The sequence below is a fragment of the Magallana gigas genome, chromosome 6 (genome assembly GCF_963853765.1).
Source record: "Magallana gigas chromosome 6, xbMagGiga1.1, whole genome shotgun sequence".
NCBI lineage: Eukaryota > Metazoa > Mollusca > Bivalvia > Ostreida > Ostreidae > Magallana > Magallana gigas.
Genome location: NC_088858.1, coordinates 40,501,244 through 40,521,386, shown reverse-complemented (window position 1 = coordinate 40,521,386; position 20,143 = coordinate 40,501,244). Strand labels below are relative to the sequence as shown.

Here is a 20,143-nt window from a genome sequence, read left to right as displayed (position 1 = left end):
CAACATCTACTTCTGCGTGGATCCGATATTTGTCACAAAACATAATTTATTTTCACATGATTGTATTTATTTAATTTAAAATGACTGATAAATTTCCTTTCTTAAAAGCAATTGTTTATCCAGCAATCTCTACTTAATTTATCTCAAGGGCAGATCACTCCTGTGTGTTTAGATACCACTATATCAGTATCTTCTGGGGGGGTTTTTTCCTGTAATTCCAGATCAAGGTCTTGCCTTTTCCTTTAAAAATTCTCAAGTGAAATGCATACCTTGGGTGGAGACTCCACTGGTCGTGGGGTGGGTGGGGGTGGGGACATTGGGAGCAGTTCCTGTGGGGGTTCTTCTGGGACAGGTGTGGGCACAGGTGTCTCAATGTCATGTACCTCATCTAACGACTGTGTTTTCACGGGTAACACCAATTTCTCTGAGGAAAAAAAATAAACTTTCTTGAAAAAGAAATGAATATTGGTAGTGAATCTCTATGAACTGAAATTAAAAGAGTGAAAAAAACTCTACTGAATATCTATTCTGTTGATCAATGTTATGTTCTACAGAGTCCAGAGATACTTTTCAGAGAGTATTCTGGCCTTTTTTCCATCAATGCTTGTACAATTACTACACAAGCATGTGTAGCAAACTCAATAAAAAAAAAGATGACCATTATTTTACATTGCAGACTCACGTTGGAGAATTCGTAGCTCTTCACTGAGATCCAGGGACTCGGATGCCTCAGACTCAGGCTCTGGCTGGGGTGGTGGCCTCGTGAATTCTGGAGGTGGCTCCACTTTCCTTACCTCTCGTCTGGGAGACTGTGGTGGGGATAATTCTGGAGTGACCGGTGGGGATACAACCCTCACCGGGGAAGCTATGGGGGTAGCTTTAGGGGTGGGCTGTGGGGTCTCTATCTGATCTGGACTGTACAGATACTCCTGCAGAATTAAAAAAAACATGCATCATTTCTTGATTTCTTTAAAAATAATCTTTTTGGTAATTTACAACAATAATTCTTTTTCCTCTTTCCCTCTGTTTCATATCTTAATACAGTTAAATATAGTTATAGCAAAGCATCAGGGATGAGCAATATTGATTTATCATTAACAGGTATTCTTTATGTCTGATAAATAATACAATTTTAAGATAAGGGAAATAAAACTGACTTTGCCGTAAGCATGAATTTGATATAGGTATGTTAACCTTCTTTGACTGTATATAGTTTTATTTATAACGTCTACCTATCTTGACACAATGATTTTAAAAATTTAGATTCACAACATATTTCATTCTTATATTTCATATTTCATTCTGTGGACATACCCTTGGGGATGGTTCAGTGGTTCCCATCTTGTCCTCATCGACCCCAGCTGACAATTTGGGGACTGCTCTCTGCTCAGCAGCCTGCTCCTCATCTGAAGGTCGCTGACCTAGCAAGGTCACGACCTTCTCCACTAAGACCTCCCGGATCAGGCCATTCACAAGGTCACTGTCAACAGCCTGACCAGCATCCACAAACAACTGCATCCCAGCTCTTCCAATAGAGTCCATTACTATCAATGTACAAGCATTGTACATTATCTCTTTACCATCACTCACTTTTTTAACAGATTACAATATAAGCTTGCTCTTATAAGAGTGTAAAAGTAGGGAAAACCATAAAAAAGCAAGTTATTCATTAGAATTGGTACAATTGCATGTATATGATGATTACCGGGTAATATTTAATAAATGGGTTGGTGCCTGTTATAAAGATGAATCTTATTTCACATGAATATCATAAAATACATAATAAATTTCCTCTTACCAAACATTGACTGTTCTTTATCTTCCACCTCACTTTGTATGGAGTCTTCATCCACAAAGTGTGGAAGACCTGAAGCAGGTTCTTCTTCTGCCTCAGTGGGACAGATTTCAGAAATCATCTTAGCCAGCAGCTCCTGCTGTAACCTGCAATGTTAGTTAAACAGTCCGTTAATTAAACATTCAAAGTATCTTTATTGCACTGCCTGCATTCATATATCCTTAATATACAGAGAGCCTGAGATCCTGGGATCGTGGGATTCACATACCATTCTTCCGCTCTCTTCTCTATATCATCTCGTCTTCGAATGTCTTCTGCTAACACATCAGACACAACTGGGTGCATGTGGTCCAGTAGCCTCTGTTGGGGAAACACTGGCTGTCTGTCCTCCACTGGGGGTGGGGATGGAGGATGATACCCAGGCAGGGCAATCCCTGGGGCATCCTCCGGGTTCAGATCACCAGAAACATCAGTCAGAGTTTCCTGTGGCAATAAATAGCATTTCTATGATGAACTCATTGCAACTCAATTACTGTTAAAACATATTCTATAAACTTTATGATTTTTATTCTGTACAATGAATTTATAATATTATTGTTATTTTCCAACTGATGATGTTTGTGAGGCAATGTCACTCTTACATACACCATTTCTGGTATGCACTCCATTACCAGTCATTCTGATACAAACCTCATCCTCCTCTCTGTGAAAGGTGACCTCTAGCCTGCTCTTGCTGGGAGACTTTTGAGGAGACTGCATTTGTACCTCCCCATGTTGTGTAGAGGCCCGACTCATGACATCTCTCTCTGGGGTAAGAGATCTGGGCTTCTCGGGGGACCTGGATCTTGAACGGGATTTCGGGATTGGTGAAGCCTCTGATAAATCGCTGTCTATATCCACACTTGGTAAAACCTGCAAACAATTTTTTACTTTAAAATATTTTCAAACAATTACATATTGATACATGCAAATGCATTTCTTAAGCTGAGAAATTTCAATTGATCAGTCTTTTGGGGCCAAAATGAAGACATTATCTTTGGTAATTCCTGGATACAGTAAACATGGTTACAGCGAACATGCTTAAACTGAATTCATGCTTACAGCACAAATTATTCCATTCCTCTAATCTTTAAATAGTATAATAAACTTATTAAATATATAAAGAGTTAGCATTATAATAAATCTAAATTACTCATCCCTTGTGGTGGAAAATTGATGTTCTGCTCAGAGAGACAATTTTTCTACCTGTTTCCCAAGTTCTGGTTCGGGTCGTCTTCTGAGGTCATCTTCAACAGGGACAGAGATCATGGCCACATTCTTGAGGGCCGACACGGGATGCTGAGAGGCTGGTGTGGAGGTAGTGAGGGGCCCAGGAGGGGGTGAAGCAGAGTAGGTAAGTCCTGTTTCCATCCTGGGGTCTCCAAGGGGTACTGCCATGGGCACTAACTGTCCTTGGATTGGGGCTGAATTTCAAGTAAAAATTAATTTGTTTAAATATTATTATACCAGGTCAATGTCTCTTTAATAGACACACAATATTAAAATACATTTTTAGAATATTTTAGTTTCATTGAAATTCAATAAGCATATCTTGAAAATAACACTACCTGGTACATCTCTCAAACATGTTAAAATCATACCGGGTATTACAAGTGATATATTGAACATAATAATAAGTGTGTTTAATTGCAGGTTGCTCTCTGCTTACCGTGTTGTGCTGATGTGACAGGGATATAAGTGCCATGTGTAGGGCTGAAGTAAAACTGCTTTATTCCTGAGGCAGTCTGAGTCTTTGATGATTTCACCAAACGAGCCGCTGCAATACAATGAATAGGAATAAATCTGATATATCATAATAATTTTATTTTATAAAAGAGTGTATTTTTCAGTTTGCTAACATGCATCCAACAAATGTGTGTTGAACATGTGGAAGGGTTCTGTATAGGTCCCAAAAATGACTCTTTGGCAATACATTACAGTCAAGATTTAGGACTCATAATCTTGAGTCTCTCAGTTAGACCCTGCAACTTACTGGACATGTCAGGGGCACCTGCCGGCCTGTCGGGCTTTGGTTTCGGTACGTTCTGGTAGTGAAGGTAGGGGTCTTTGACTGTGGTTCTCTTGTTTTGATAGGAAGCCTTCCCATAAACCTTGGTCATGTAGTTCTCATCCTCTACCACAGGTCGAATCTTAGGCTGCTACAGAGTGAAATGATTGACAGAATTTTAATTGTAAAATATTATATTTAGCATACCTATCATTCTACATTTGGTTTCAAAGTATGCATCTCAAACTGTATGAAGTTCTTATAAACATCATATTCACCTTTGCAGCAGGTGGTTTGTGTATTGCAGCGGTTGCAGTAGATGGCTTGTTTTCTTTCCCTTTCAAAGTTTTGCTGGGCGGAGGTCCAAAGCTTGGTCCCTTCATCCTGCTGAGCCCAGTGTCAATTTTTGCCCCTGCTCTGGCCCTTGCTGTGGCCCTCTGGGCATATGGGGCAGGCTTAGTCAGACCTGACTGGGCAGGCTTTATAAGAGCTGGGGCATCTTTTTTCTGCAGCTCAGCTAATATCACATCATCTGTTACTTCCCTCTGGTGGATGTACAGGTTAAAGACAACGATATTAGGTAATTGTATTACAGGGATTCAATTATTCTGATAGGAGAAGAACACGTAAGTTGTAAGAACTTGTTTCCAATCCTCTTGTGTAATAACACAATAAAATATGTTCAAATCAATTATTCTGATAAGAAATATCTGTTTCGTAAACTACTACAGTAGTATTGAAACGCATGCACTGCCTTGACTGTAGCAATGACATACAGTTTACATGCAATTTATCATTATTTATTAAAGTAAGAGACACTGAGGTTATTAAATAGAATCAATTTATGGCTATACAGACCTCAACTTGGGATCGTAGAAGAGATATCTTTTTATCCACCATCTTTCTGATTTTCAGTAAATCAGAATTATTTCTGCTCACAAAAGAAAAGATGATGACTTGAAAATTGAACATACTCATTTGACCAAGAACAAGAACTCTTGCAGGCTTGATAAATATCTAGATGACTTGTAAATTATTAGAATACAGTACTGCATAACATTTTTTTATATCATTTTTTCCATGCATGGCAATAAAGTCAAACAGAATAAAAACAGACATAAATACAACTACCGGTATAATGCTAAAAAAAAATTGTTTATCACAAGATATCCAAATAGGAACTGACAAATGATTAATGAGCTTGACAATGAACCGGTAATTAGCAAAAAACCTATTTTTTTGGCAAAATGCATAAATTGCACTGTAATTAAATTATCATCTTCATTAGATATAATAAATGTTGTCAGTCCATTTTTTTCTGCCCCAAGCATTGATATTTTTTGTCATCCAGGTAATTATCAAAATTTAACTATATGCAGATGTTATATAAATTATTGGGTAAGAAAAAAACAACAACTTTATTTTAAGTTCAAAATGTACAGGTAAACAGGTTAACTTTTTTTTTTTTGCAAATTATTCAGAATGTTAACACCCCCCCCCTCCCTCCACTCACCCCCCCCCCCCCCCACTCCCCAGTATATATGGATATATTTTACATGGTATGTCAGAGTGTTGGTATAATGTATTACTGAATGAAACACTGCTGTGTATAAGCAGGCTCAACTATGTCCCTTCCCCTCCAAACCACCAAACAGGGGTGTTTCTAATGCTTTTTTCAAAGCTTTGCATAAGGGAGCTTGAAAGTAGCCTGTAAATTCTCCACATAACACTATTTTCATTTATGCATGATGAGCAAAATCAATCATAATGTACTTCACACTTTACAGGGACATATTCACAGAAACAAGGTGCCTGTGTAACACCCCCCACAGAACATACCCCTCCTGATAGAGATTCTCCATGATGGAGAAGACTTCTGCCTCCTGCCTGGCCCTGAATACGGCCTCCAGGTTGGCCTCCAGGATGGCCCTGTTCTCTTTGACCTGTTGAAGGGTCAGGGCAGCGTCTGAGAAGCTGGAGGGAATGGTGGTACCATGTTTACTCTGACCTGGAATCATCTTGTAGGGACTCCTTAGATCCTTATTGGAGGGAAGCTGTCAAATACATGTACATGGTTTAAATTGTATTAATGTATATTCTCATAGGATAAAACTACCAGTACATGTATTTAGAGATATGTGTGATTTTGGCCATTCAAAACCTGTTATGATTTTTTATGGTTTAATGAGTTTCATCAGAGACATAAATAACATGTTATTAATGTCTCTGGTTCCATGCAGTGTTGGATAGATCTTGAAACTATTTTCAATAACAGATTTGATTTTTTGCTTCAGAATCATGACTAAACAAAATTAGCACATTCCAAAAATAGAAGTCAAGAACTCTAAACAAAATCATTTTTATATTTATGCAATCCTTAAACCTAATATCATTTAATTATCTTTGTTCGATGCAGGTGGCAATCTCTATCAATAATAACACCATTGTTTATTTCAACATGAACCACCAGGCCTTTGTCTGTACACACCCACACTTACAGATAACATAATCCTTATACTTTCTAATTATACATGTAACATTTCCAGAAAACACAAACAATATTTTGTTTTTATAAAAGAATTACGAAAAACAAAGAATCTACCAATTAAACATGAATTGACATATTTAAAATTCACACTACGTGTGTGTCTGAGTGTGTATAAAGATCATGGCATTTGCTTTCATAATAAGTGTGCTACAAACCATGAATTCACATAAAATGAAAAATAAAAAAAACAAAATCAGATTGACATTTATTTGCTTTGTGACCTTGACACTAAGAAAGGTAATATCAATGCATGTGTATATGTAAGCTGATACATTAACATCACGCAAAGACCCCCAACTTCTTTTATAACTTGATCGTGACTTTGAAGGGTCTTTATGCATGGTGACAATATTTTAAGCTATCATATGACTATCATTTTAAGATGAAGGAAAATTGAAGGTCACAGCTATTTGATACATAACCACACCTGTAGTTAAAATGAGAGCTATAACTGCACCTATTAATACATAAAAATAGATAATCTAAAACAATAATGACACCAGTACTAGACTTTTAATGCAAGTCCATCCCAATAAAGAGATGCAAATTAAGATACAAAACCTCTCTTGTATAAAGAAAAGACAGCAGTTGTACTAGAACAAAGGGACAGCGTGGATGTAAAATAAACAGAGATTATGTCACATCACACGCCACAATGTCAAGAAAAGTGGCTCAGTTCTGATGAAGAAATAATTACTGCATGTTACAATGACTGCATTGAATTCATGTCAGGCTTATGGTTCTTCTGCAACGATGCACACTTCCTGCATATATAAGCCAGAGGTGGAAACTTCCGGATTTCGACGGCCGAAGGTTTGGCATTTTGATGTGATTTAGTACAAGTCTGTCAGGTTTTGCTGTATGGGAACGTTTGCGTGCATACAATATCGTTACATTGCACTGAAAAACGGAACAAGTGTGGTTTTGTCACAGCTAGCTTTCAACATTTCTTATAAAACTCACTTCAATGAAGGATTGATGAAAGCTAAAGTTGATTCCAAGAAAGAATACAGTTAAAAGAGAAAGCTGCTTATACAAACGGTTTTGCTGGTATAATATATGCACCCAGGAAGTTGAAGAAAGTATTGAAAACCAGTCCAACAAATACAAGTCTGAATGAAAACAGTTTTTATGTACAATGCACACCCGAAATACATGTAGTCGGACACAATTTTTTTCTCATGAAATGTGAAGTTGTTGATAATAGGTCTTGTTTTCCAATATTGAAGAAATATGTAATAATAGTTTGCAGAGCAATTATAAACAACCATGTCCCCTGCTGGTTTTATTCTATACCTGTCTTGATCTCAGCTGTGGGTATTGTTTTTGAACAAATCGTCTGCATGGCTGTATTATTGGGAAAAACAACCTAACCACAAAGCAATATGTGCCTGACTGCTATGCCTCATATTTGATAACTGATCTTCTACATTACAAATAATGATGCTTGTATTTTCTATTTTCTGGAATCATATCACGTTTCAGAAGCAAATGATACCCTAAATTCAAGTCATTCTCTCAATTTACATGTCAAATCGTCTGGAGTTTTTCTTCCAATATCATCATTCCCAACTCTAAATTTGTGAGGATATCGATTTAATCTTGAAAGTACAACAAACATAACAGTATACTAGAATATAGGACTTCATTGAAAAATGAAGTCTGATTGGAGATGAAAACAAATCAAGTTATTTAGAATGAATGTAATCAGAGAGGATCCCTTTTCTTTTTGCTGTGTTATTTGTGTAATCATAGAGAATAGAACATGCGTGCGGAAGTTTTAAAGATAAAAGGGAGAAGAAATGAAAGCACCAAGTAATATAAGCTATATATTGTTCAGGGTAGAAAACTGGATCAAACCTTAAAAAAAAAACCATGTTTTTCTTGTTACCAGAACTTGATGCAAAACACATCAATATTAGAAGATATTTACAATTCATTAGTCTACCTACAACTAATATTTTTAAACTTTCTTTTTTCATGTAATCAATCATTGTAATGTTCATTCATTGATCATATGAAATCCTTTTATATTTTACATCATTAAATGAACACAGAGATCAATTTTCAAAAGGAATGTTCAAATCAATGCAAAAAAAAAAATACAACAAAAAAACCAACCCAAGAAAACAAGAGGCTCAGCAAAAACATTTCTAACCTGCTCATCTCCGCTTAATAATGAAAAACCAATCCTTTCTTTAAATAATTAATAAATTCAATTAATAAAGCCCTGTCTTGAAGAAGGTGTGGTATCAAAGAATGGTTTATGTCAAGAGTTTGGCTAAAATTGCTTAATGGTTCTAGAGAATAAGATGTTAGTACAAAAAAATATTGTGAAAATTTGCTGATGAGCATTAGACAGAGTTCATAAGAAAAGCTTACTTGAGCGAAAAATTCATAAGATATTCAAAATGATTAATAAGGGACTGTACTACAGTGTTTGTAATCATTTGCAATGTCAAAATTTCAATGAGACAACTAAACTAATATCACAGATTTAATTGACACTAAATATGTCTATATATTGTCAATGCTTTATCCAATGGTGCATTTATAGAGCAACATCAAGAGAAATGTTCCCTGATTTTCTTCAGTCTTTATATGATGTTCATGGCTTTTGATGTGAACAACAAGGTCAGAATTGAATTGCTTGCCAATACATGTATGTTTCTTTGTAAAACGTTTGATAAAAAAATCCCACATTTCTTTAAAACTGAAAAAATGAAGAGTGTGACAGAAGTACCAGGTACATAGGCATTTAAGATGGAAGATGAGCATTTCAAACATTAATAGCCCCAGCCATATATGGAGGGGGTAGGAACTGTAGATTCCTAATTAAATCAAGGGAATTAATATTGGCATAATATTGCAAAAAGCACATCCAGTTGATTTTAAAATCTCTCTTTTATTTTTTAAGACAGATGTAAAGTAAATGATACTATATGATAAAAATTTGGTGCTCGCAATTTTATATTCTTGCAATTTGATGCAAAACGTTGGAATCACAAAATTAAGTACTTGTGTAAACAAGAGGCCCATGGGCCACATCGCTCACCTGAGGAACAATAGGTATGATAAAATCAGCTTAATGGAGTCATAATACAAACTATCTGGACAATGTACAATAATACATGTAGATCCTGTATAAATAAAATCCATTTTCCCCTGGATATTCTTATGTTTATAATCATTAGTCCCTTTTCTAACAAGATGATTTTATAGTCATATCATATGTTGAGTATTGCAGTTCTCAAAAAGATCCTTAACAATAGTTTATATATTAGATATAAACGTACATCAAACTCTGAACCTTCTCGGGAGGCCAAAGAATTGTCCTTGGGCCCAAGTCTTAACAATTATAAAGAAACATCTGGCTGATTAGTTTCTGAGAAGATTTTTAAAGATTTACCCTATATATTCCTTTGTTAAACTTTGACCCCCCCCCCATTGTGGCCCCACCCTACCCCCGGGGGTCATGATTTTCACAACTATGAATCTAAACTACCTGAGGATGCTTTCACACAAGTTTCAGCTTTCCTGGCTGATTAGTTTCTGAGAAGAAGATTTTTAAAGATTTCTCTATATATTCCTATGTTAAACTTCGATCCCCCATTGTGGCCCCACCGTACCCCGGGGGTCATGATTTTCACAACTTTGAATCTACACTACCTGAGGATCCTTCCACACAAGTGTCAGCTTTCCTGGCCGTTTAGTTTCTGAGAAGAAGATTTTTAAAGATTTATTCTATATATATTCCTATGTAAAATTTCGATCCTTCATTGTGGCCCCACCCTACCTCCGGGGATCATGATTTTCACAAATTTGTATCTACATTACCTGATGATGCTTTCACACAAGTTTCAGCTTTCCTGGCTGATTAGTTTCTGAGGAGAAGATTTTTAAAGATTTACTCTTTATATTCATTTGTTAAACTTCGACCCCCAATTGTGGCCCCACCCTCAGGTGAGCTAAAAAGGTTAAGTTTACAATACAATAAGTTGTTATAGTTGGTTTAAGAAGAACAGACTTTGAAAATTTTCTTAATAAATATTGACAAATTTTTTACCTTTTTAAATTTTAGTTTTTAAGATCTGTGTACAAACATAGAATTGTGAGCAAATCTCTGTATCTTGCTTATAATTCGAAACTTAACACTCAAATATGGTTGGTAAATAGAAATTGTAAACAATTAAACACAAGAAACATGCACTACATGTATAACAAATAAAGAACACAATTTATTTTTCAAAATGAATCATAAACATGTATATACCTACATATTTCCGTCAGCGATATCAAACTCTATTTAAACTGAATAAACTCGAGAAAATGCCGAGCATCTCAACAAAATTTATTGCATTAATCTACATGTACCATTACGCAAAAGATAATGCCGAATTACCGATAGAATGAATTGTATTTCAGTACCCCTATATCCGATTTTGCTTAATTTGCGCAGGTAAACAGTTAACTGTTTGATTTACCGAAGTCTCTGTTTGATTTGATACGTAAAAATCACGAAATACAGACGATAGTTTCCAGGTTACAAAGCATGATGAGAACGAAACGAAAATCAGAACAAGCTAACACCAACGTCATGTGTGAAAACTGTCAACACATTGAAATATTTAGCCTCAATTTACTTCACAAAATCGGCACCAATATATTTTGTATGTTTCAAAATTTCCCTTCATACGCGAACTGTTGCACAACAAGCAAATTCATCATAGTCAGATCGACCCTTTTTCGTATAATGTCATGGCTGCTTTAAACAAAGAACCTCGTTTTAGAAGTATGGAATCATTTTACCGGATGCCGAACCCGAAGCTATTAAACTGATTGAAACACGCCTTTCCTTTATTATTATTTTCGTAATAACTCAGAATTGAAACAGAATTACCACTTAATTTTTGCAATTTATATTTTCCTTCCCATAAGGATAATTTATGCTAAACTAGGTTGAATTTGCCTCGGTAGTTCTTGAGAAGAAGATTTTTAAAAATGCACCCCCCTTTTTCTACAGTTTCAAGGTTTTCTCCGCTTTGAATACAGATCAAACTTTTATTTCTGCAATTTATATTCGCCCTCCCATAAGGATGCTTTGTGCCAAATTTGGTTGAAATTGGATAAGCGGTTTTAGAGAAGAAGTTCAAAATGTAAAAAGTTTACAGACGGACAGACGGACAGACGGACGGACAGACGGACGGACGGACGGACGACGGACAAAATGTGATCAGAATAGCTCACTTGAGCTTTCAGCTCAGGTGAGCTAAAAAGGAATTTACAGTATCTTGCAAGATATTCTAATGAAGAATTGAAATTCATATGCATATTAACTTAGGTTTATCATCCATATGTAGAATTGACATATTTTCTATATATACATGTATGTATAATGGGCAAATAGTACATACAGGGAAAATATGTTTCCTAGAAATTTCAGGAAGGAGCATCAAAAACAGCAATTTCAACCCAAAATTGCAGATATTAAGTTCATGAGTCATGCTGGATTATATGTCAAGTCACAATGATAAACAATGAAAACTGCTTCCTATCTAAGAGTATAGAATTTTCCCAGAGCAAAGACAGGAAATTTGATTCCCGTTTGAAGAACAGTGACTCAGTATATGTTGTTGAAAGGGATGAACAACGGGCATGATTTTGTCAAGACATGCAAGTATTTTGTAGTGAAATCAGGATATTAGCAGCCTTTGTAGTCCAATCTGTAGGCAATATTTAGAGAGTGAAAATACAGTTTGAACTGGCTTTTTCAATTTTATTAATTTTAGTATATTCCTCTGATAATATAATATTGAAATTGTAGCTGCATGGAAAGAAAAAGTGAAATACAGCAGCAAACATTTTTAAACAAAAATTTCAGTGACAATATAAAGTGTAAAATGTTTTCATTAGGATTTTTCATGCATAAAAACATTTTAAATTTTGTATGCGATTTATTTTTGTTTTCACAGTATATTCCTTCAAGGTTTAAAACACTGATTCTCTTAAATATCATTCATTGCAAATCAAAGAAAAGATATCAATATTCATAATACAGAGATTCTTTTGTCTCTATGTTCTCCAGCACCAAGATTTGATCAGTCAGCACTCAGGTGAGCCAAAGGGTGCCTTATAAAAACAGAAATGAAGCTTAGAGCACTGAATGGAATATCGTATGTGGGTGTCACGTCTCTGAAGGCTCATTCATATATTGATCTGTATCATTGTATAACTATTCCAATTGCTGAGAACACATAGCCTATCCATTCTAGAAATGACAAGAATAAACTGATTTGTACGCTCAGGTGGCGCCTACCCACTCGCTCCGATAACGGATCAAACTGAACCAATTGTATCTCTTTAAACAAAGGCACGATTTAATTTTCTTGTTATGGGGGTGGTAGATAGGAAATCTCCAGTAATTTGGCTGCTCAACTGATAGTGAATATGCCTTGGGCCAAGGAAACTCTTATTTCCTGAAGCCAGTCATACTTATTATTCCATTTTTGACCTTGACCTCGTGCGATCAATGACCTAAATTAAAGGTAACTTTGATCTTGCATTTCATGAGAAATGAATTTATCCCTGCAACAATAGTTCATAAAAGGCAACAGATGGAAATACGCACCGAATGCAACACAACCATTTTTATATACATGTATACTTTTACTTTAGAATATATAAACAGATTACGGTAGATTTTCTTTAAACATACACAGTTTCATGAAAAAAAGATAACATAAATGTTGTAATTTATATGATGCAGACTGATGAACAGACCAAGCCAAGATATCCTTTTGGTCCTCATTTTTAATCCCCAAATCTAGCCTCTATTGTATGAAAAAGAGTTCATTACATTTGAGATTACATTATGTGAATTAGTACGTACCAAATAAGGATCCAGAGGGGAGGGACCATGTAGCTTTTCCATCAGCTTTTTCTCATATTCTATATCCTGTTTCAATTATAATAAAAGTGTCAAAAATTTGATGCTTTTTTTTAAATTTATTTTTGAAAAAAATATAATTGTGAAATCAGAGCCAACTTTTACTTCTGCTTTGTCGATTAAACATTAATTGCATTTTTAACTTGAGTTTGAATTGTTTTTAATAAAATAAAGTATGCAACAAGATATTTGACATAACATATTAGGTACCAGCAATATTCTCAATATCTATTGTAATTTTAATGTGATTAAAAAACGTTATTTCAAAAAGTGTTGCAAACATGTAAACTCTCTTGGACAGTATTATTCATAACCAGTACACGTGATGCTTTTAAATGATTATTCCTAACACGTAAAAAGAAAATATTTCTCTCAAATCTGTTGTAAGAAAGTGCAAATTCTACATAAAATAGGGTCATTCCTTATCTACAGCCGGAAATACACTTTTGCCAATGAATAATAATAAATAGAATAACACATGTATGGTAACAACTATATATTCATGGGACTGCTTATATAACCTTGAGCTTCTTTTCCTCCAAATCTTTCTCCATGTTCTCTGCATCCTACAATACATATGAAACAAGAAATATTAACACTGATTTTCCTCCGAAAAACTTTTGCGGTTTCATTTTCATTTCTATTTGAAATGAAAACACGAATAGTCTGTCCTAATAATGCATATACAGGTAAAACGTGTAATGAATTTTGATTGGTGTAATCAATTTACTATTCATGAATTATGTCTTCTCAGACATTTCCATATCTGCACTGTGTAGCCCAAAAAACTATTATTTCAGGAAGAAAAAAAAAGCCTTTTGGAGAAAGTTGGTTAATTAAGTGCCTAGAGATGCTTCATTAAATTTCATACCTCTAATCAATTAGAGTTGAACAGATATAACAATGTAATAAAAATACCTTGCCCCCGGCAAATTGCTGCTTAATATTCCAAAGCTGTATTTACGTTTGACATAATTTGCACAGGCAGGGTTGAGTTGACACATCATTTACCAAAATGAGATCAAATATCATCTTAATTGTGTTAAATATCAGAGAAGTAAAATAACAGAACACACTGATTTGGATGAACCATTATTTCCTTGTTTTATAGCCATTATCTTAGATTAGCCCATGATTTTAATGTTCCTCTTGCCATATTGTTACCAAATCAGATATGTTTAGCATCCCTTTTGCACATTTTTAGATTATACAATGATAATTATTGAGTTTTTGAAAACACTGATTAGCAGACCTCAGAAATATAAAATCCAATGTATTAACGAAGTAAAAGTTAGATAAATTTGATTGTATTATACAGAAATTGTAATAACCTGTCTAATAGAATTTAGGATTCTAAAATGATGGTTATTTTAAGGTGTGCATGTACTGAAAGTAGTAAATTATAAAATATAAAAAAAGAAATGGAATAAAAAAATGTAGCTTTTTTAACTTTCATTTATTGTAACTCTATATGATTTCAATCAATAAATTCCTTCTTAAATGGTCGCATATATGTAAGTCAAATACTTTTTAAAGATTTCTATAACAAATTTTGCATGGACAAAACATATATTATATGGCACAAAAATCAATTTAATTTTTTAAAGATTTGTTCATTACCTTACTCATATCATATATCGACCCACTCATAGTCATATGCATCCGAAGGATTAATGGATATTAAAAGCCAAAAACTGAAAATTTTCGGAATACGTAAAAGGTACAGATTAAAATCATGTAACGATAGTTTTAACCAGTTTCAAAAATACATCAATTTAAGGCAATTATTCATCTATATTCTGCAACCATTTAGATTGATTATCAAATTACATGTCTATGTTTTTCCAATAAAATGACTAGTTTATCGAAATTGAGCCATCAAAGATCAATTTTCATAGTATTATTTTCCTTTATCTCCTCTTGACAGCTATTTTGTACAATCTATATCTTTGCTTGCATTTTATTTTTTTTTTGATAAGGTAGTGCCACAGGGCTTTTATTTGTCCTTTGAAGGCTTGTCACTATCATTTGCAATTCTTAAATCTGAGAGCAGATTTTTTTTCATGCATTATTATTTGTTTTTTAATTTTTTGTTTCTGTTTTTTTTTTCTTTTTTTTGGAAGCATAAAGAAAGAGCAGGAAAGGCTGAGAGTATATAGTATAAAGAGATGACATAAACTTGTTTTCAGTTCACGTAATCATAAGCAAATTGCATTTTGCTGTTAAAACATGTGCATATCTGTGAGTTTATTGGCTGTGCTCTTCAATTGTTGTTTACCATTTGCACATTGCTGCCTACATAAACACCTTTCAACTATAAGTATCTACATTTATTTCATGAATGCAGTACGTGTAAATTGAATCCATTATTAAAAGTCTCAAAATGTAATAACAAATCAAAATGCAAAACATACTTTAATTATCAATATGGCATGAACACCATAACATGCATTGGCACATTATGGAATATGCAACTGAAGCAATTACACCTCATACTGCCATATTTACTGAAAAATGTTTGTTTATTGCTAATGTGTCAACTTGTTAAAAGAAAAAAAATATGACCAGTAGTAGATTGTTTCCAACTGGAATAGCTTACAGCAAGATCATGTTGCAGCTTCTCTTTGACATCTTCAATCTGATGAACCAGTTTTTCGGCCCTTTTTACAGCCGGTGACTTCTCAACACACTCTCCTCTCAGTCTACAAAACATTTACAAGATTGTTTGCGTTGTAAAACTGTAAAAACCTATTTATATTTATTTACATGGTTCTGAAACAACCCCCCCCCCCCCCCCCCACCTGAAAATACATGTCAATGAGAATATTTGATGTTGTATAATTTCAGGGAGAAACTCTAATCAACAAACCTAAACAATGCAATTAAAAAATCTTCCAAATATTAATGATAATAAATAAATATAGGACGTAAATGACAATTATATTTTGTCTGTGTATTTCATGCATAAGATTTCCAATAAAAAAAAGGCTTAAAATCTGTAGATTAAAATTTATACATTTTCTTTGGGGAAATTAAACTATATAACTATTTTTTGGGGAAGAAAATAATGCTACAAGTGTATACAATTATTAAAAAAATATGTACATGTACATGGCATTGCTTTTCCTTTTGTATACCAGAATCTGCATGGTTATATACATTTAATTTATCGGTAAAAATCATCAATAATGTTGATTTTTTTTAAACAAAACATAAGTATCTTGCAATAACTTGAGTTGATACATACTACACATATATCACCGCAGTACTGACCATTTGTACAAATCTAGAGGTAATGAGAGGACTAGTGGGGAGATATTTGCAATTTAAAAAAGAACCTGACCGTAACAAACTTTTTACAGGTAAGTACACTCAATCAAAATCACTTTGAAAAGAAATTCTACTTATTTGTTTGAAAAGCTGGTTGTTTGCTTGTTTAATCAATACAAAAAATAATATTTGAAGTTTGGATTCAAGCAGGGTAAAGTTTCAGTTTGCTGGAATACAATAAACATGTTTTGGAAGCATATCCTTTAGTGTTTACATGTAAAGAGAACAGGATTGGGAAATTTCTTTAAAAGGGCTATTTCAAAATAATTTGACATAAATTCTATTGATATGATAATGAGACAGACTATATCTGAACTTATTGGATTTAAGAAATTCGATCAGTAGTTCATTCACCAGAGAATGATTCAAAATTGAAAACACTTGATTTTGCAGATCGTATATTTTAAATGTATTCTGGTGCTGCTAATGAAATAAATAACATTGATTCAGTGTTGACCGCTCAATCCCTTGCAGCACTGAATGCTTGTTAGTATAGACCCAAGAGATGCATGACTCCTAGCTCTTATATTACTGCAGACTCCAAATGCTCGTCAAAAAACACACATAATGGAGTTAAAATGATTTGTCAGACTTGAATGAAATCTGGTGTAAGTTCTGCTCTTGAATACTTAATGAGTGTTTGCACCATTCCTTTCTAAGCACCAGAACATGCTTTGCATATAAATTAGAGGATCATTTTTCAATATGCCATGTTTGGTAGAAAAACAAGATGGAGTGTAATTTCCATTCATGTCTTTCTTTACTTCCATGCTGTTTGTACTAATTACATGTTCTGCATTCTAAAAAGCCTTAGACACAATAAAAAAAAAGTACACAAATTCAAGCCTCTCTTCTTTTTCTAATAAAAAAGTTGCAATTTTCTTTTAGCGACAAGGAAAAAAAAATAATATGCCATTTCTTTTTTTTTACCCAAACAGAACATATGCTGCAACTTTCTTCAAGCAACAAATTTTCTTTGCCATGCAATTTAAACAATCACTTAACAGTGATAAAAACATTTATAATGTCTGACACCAAATCGTTGCTGTCATTTGTGCTGCTATTTTTTTTACGCTGATTGCCCATAAATCACGCTTCTCTCACATCGCTCAGATGACGACTTTTCATTGTAGACTTTTTTTTATTTATGTAATGTTCATTAGGGAAAGTGATGATTGGGTCACGACAACACCTTAATTACATGGAACTTCTGACGATATTTCAACCATCAAACAAATTTGCCATCACCATGAAGGTGTGCATACTAACAATTTTTCAAACACATTTCCTGTGAAAATTACACTTGATTTCACAGTGTATTGACGAATAAATTTGCAACATTAATGCCCAAAATGAACTTTTGAAATATTTTACATGAAAAACAGTTGGCCCTTTCATGCATTTGTAATTCTACTTGTTTGCTGACAATCAAGTGGATTTTCCTGCGGTGTTATATGTTTTGCAAATTTGCCAGATACAAAATAATGTTATTGGAATCATAGAAAAAAGATACACAATGTGCCACAAATCCAACTTATTGCTTATATTAAAGCCTTTAAAGTTTTTAATATTTGAACATGTATATTACAGAATACAATAATTCAGTTTAGCTTGATTACTGCAAATATTAGTGAAACATGATGCATGTGGGCCTAATTGCTCACCTGAGTAATGAAATTTTGGGTCATTTCTGTTACATTTTCTTTCTTATACATGTATATGGAAAGTCAAAGTTTAAATATTAGACAAAGGTTGAATTGATCTAATCAAAATGTATCTTTGGTTCAAGTTTGATTATACATGTAATATCTTAAAAAAAATTATTTTTGAAACTGTGGTAATTTTAAGGTATGAAAGATGGACAGGATGAACAAAAGTTAGAGGGATAAAAAGATGGACATTATATGCCAAATACATGATTGGGGCATAAGACACTGATGACAAATTGAGCCTTTGCCTCAGATAACCTAAAGGTGTTCAAAAAGGGTTATCAAATAACAGAAGCATGTATTAAATGGTGGGGCAAGGGTTACAGGTAAGAATTCATTTCATTTCATAAAGAGTTGAATATAGCATTTCAGAGTCATATGAAATTGACATGAATTACAATCAGAATAATTCCTAAATTATCTCTGTTGAAATGTTTAACTTGATATTCAAAGAGAATTTAAGGTCATGTGTGTAAGTTTATAGCATATTCTTTGAATAATACCTTGATAACATTTTTTAATACCAACGTTTTAAAAAAAGTGAATCAATTTTTTAATAATGAAATATTTAAATTATTAAAAATATACCCATGTCAAAGAATCACACTGGTATTGATAATTATAAAAATAAAGTAATCAATTTTAATGAGAGATCAAATTCCAGCTATGACATTCTAATCGGATGGAGAATTCATACAAATTTTGCTCCAATCCTTTTAACGAGGAATGTGTATCCAATCACCCAATAAAAGCCTCCATTTTGCAGCGCATTACATATCAACAGCGCACTCCACCTCTTTTTCTCCAGAGAGAAAAAAGGTGTCATGTTTCAGCTGCAAACTTGTAATTTGAATTTGCTTTTAGAAAGAGCATAAAGATATTAACTTTTACCCTCGCTTTGAAATTACGGTATAATAAAAACATTAAAACACTCCATAAACAGCACCGGGGCATTTTTTTTCTAAAGCTGCAACAGGGGAAAATTAAACACGTCCCATTATAGGGAAAGCGTCCTTTTGGTGGAATCCTACGCAGAAAGTTTTTGCCTAGGGTACGTAGACAATGACTTGAGTTATGCCGTATCAATAAGTTGATTCCTAGCACAGTATAATACCAGGCAACTGATTAATTCTGATAAGTGTGGAGTTCTAGCAACACCGGAATTCCCGGGAAATAATCTGTCACAAGCAAGCTAGTTATAGACTCCTAATATCAGCAGAAAGATTTTGTGTGGATCTCGGTTGTCCCTATCAACATGCACTTCCTGCTCCTATATTCAATATTTATTTTTTTTTATTTTGCAATTTTCTTATTTTTTAAAGGAAATAAAACAGGAAAGAATGAATAAAACTGAATTTAGCACTGTAGATTGTAGGTCAACTAAAGCTAGAGGTACTTTCATCATTAATCACTTTGAAGTTTTATCATCAGATAAAAAAAAAAGTTTAAAAAAAAGAATGAAATATCATGGCTAACATACACAATAAATATCTTTCTTTTCTTCCTTAATTGCATGATATGATTTATATAGCTAGATAAGTATTTTATATGCATGCACATACTGATTTAAAAGCAGTAATGAAAACAGACAGTTTAAGATCACAGTTCTCTACTGGTATGAAGTCTTCTATAAATATTTGTGTAGCATCAAAACAACCAATTACCCTTTCATGCTCTTACGTTTCTCATAGAGCAAATAAAAAAAGATACTTGAAATCTTTTTGGATGAAAAGTGAGGGTCAAGCACTAGCCTTTTACAGTTATTTCT

The 20,143-nt window shown here is 33.8% G+C and overlaps 1 protein-coding gene across 2 annotated transcripts in view; it reads right to left on the bottom strand.

The window, feature by feature from the left end:
- LOC105319832 (TALPID3 protein) overlaps positions 1 to 20,143 on the bottom strand; it is a 42,471-nt gene that overhangs the window by 4,121 nt on the left and 18,207 nt on the right. The window contains exons 9-23 of one of the 2 annotated variants that reach the window (XM_034468645.2): positions 15,936 to 16,038; positions 13,858 to 13,902; positions 13,280 to 13,345; positions 5,682 to 5,896; positions 4,701 to 4,773; positions 4,121 to 4,387; positions 3,828 to 3,990; positions 3,504 to 3,611; positions 3,041 to 3,258; positions 2,486 to 2,707; positions 2,064 to 2,278; positions 1,799 to 1,941; positions 1,315 to 1,544; positions 683 to 929; positions 270 to 424 (exon numbers count right to left, since the gene is read on the bottom strand). In XM_034468645.2, coding sequence (XP_034324536.2) covers positions 270 to 424; positions 683 to 929; positions 1,315 to 1,544; positions 1,799 to 1,941; positions 2,064 to 2,278; positions 2,486 to 2,707; positions 3,041 to 3,258; positions 3,504 to 3,611; positions 3,828 to 3,990; positions 4,121 to 4,387; positions 4,701 to 4,773; positions 5,682 to 5,896; positions 13,280 to 13,345; positions 13,858 to 13,902; positions 15,936 to 16,038 — 2,470 coding nt within the window. Of the gene's footprint in view, positions 1 to 269; positions 425 to 682; positions 930 to 1,314; positions 1,545 to 1,798; positions 1,942 to 2,063; positions 2,279 to 2,485; positions 2,708 to 3,040; positions 3,259 to 3,503; positions 3,612 to 3,827; positions 3,994 to 4,120; positions 4,388 to 4,700; positions 4,774 to 5,681; positions 5,897 to 13,279; positions 13,346 to 13,857; positions 13,903 to 15,935; positions 16,039 to 20,143 lie in introns of both variants that reach the window. The other variant, XM_011417530.3, reaches the window with a different exon arrangement.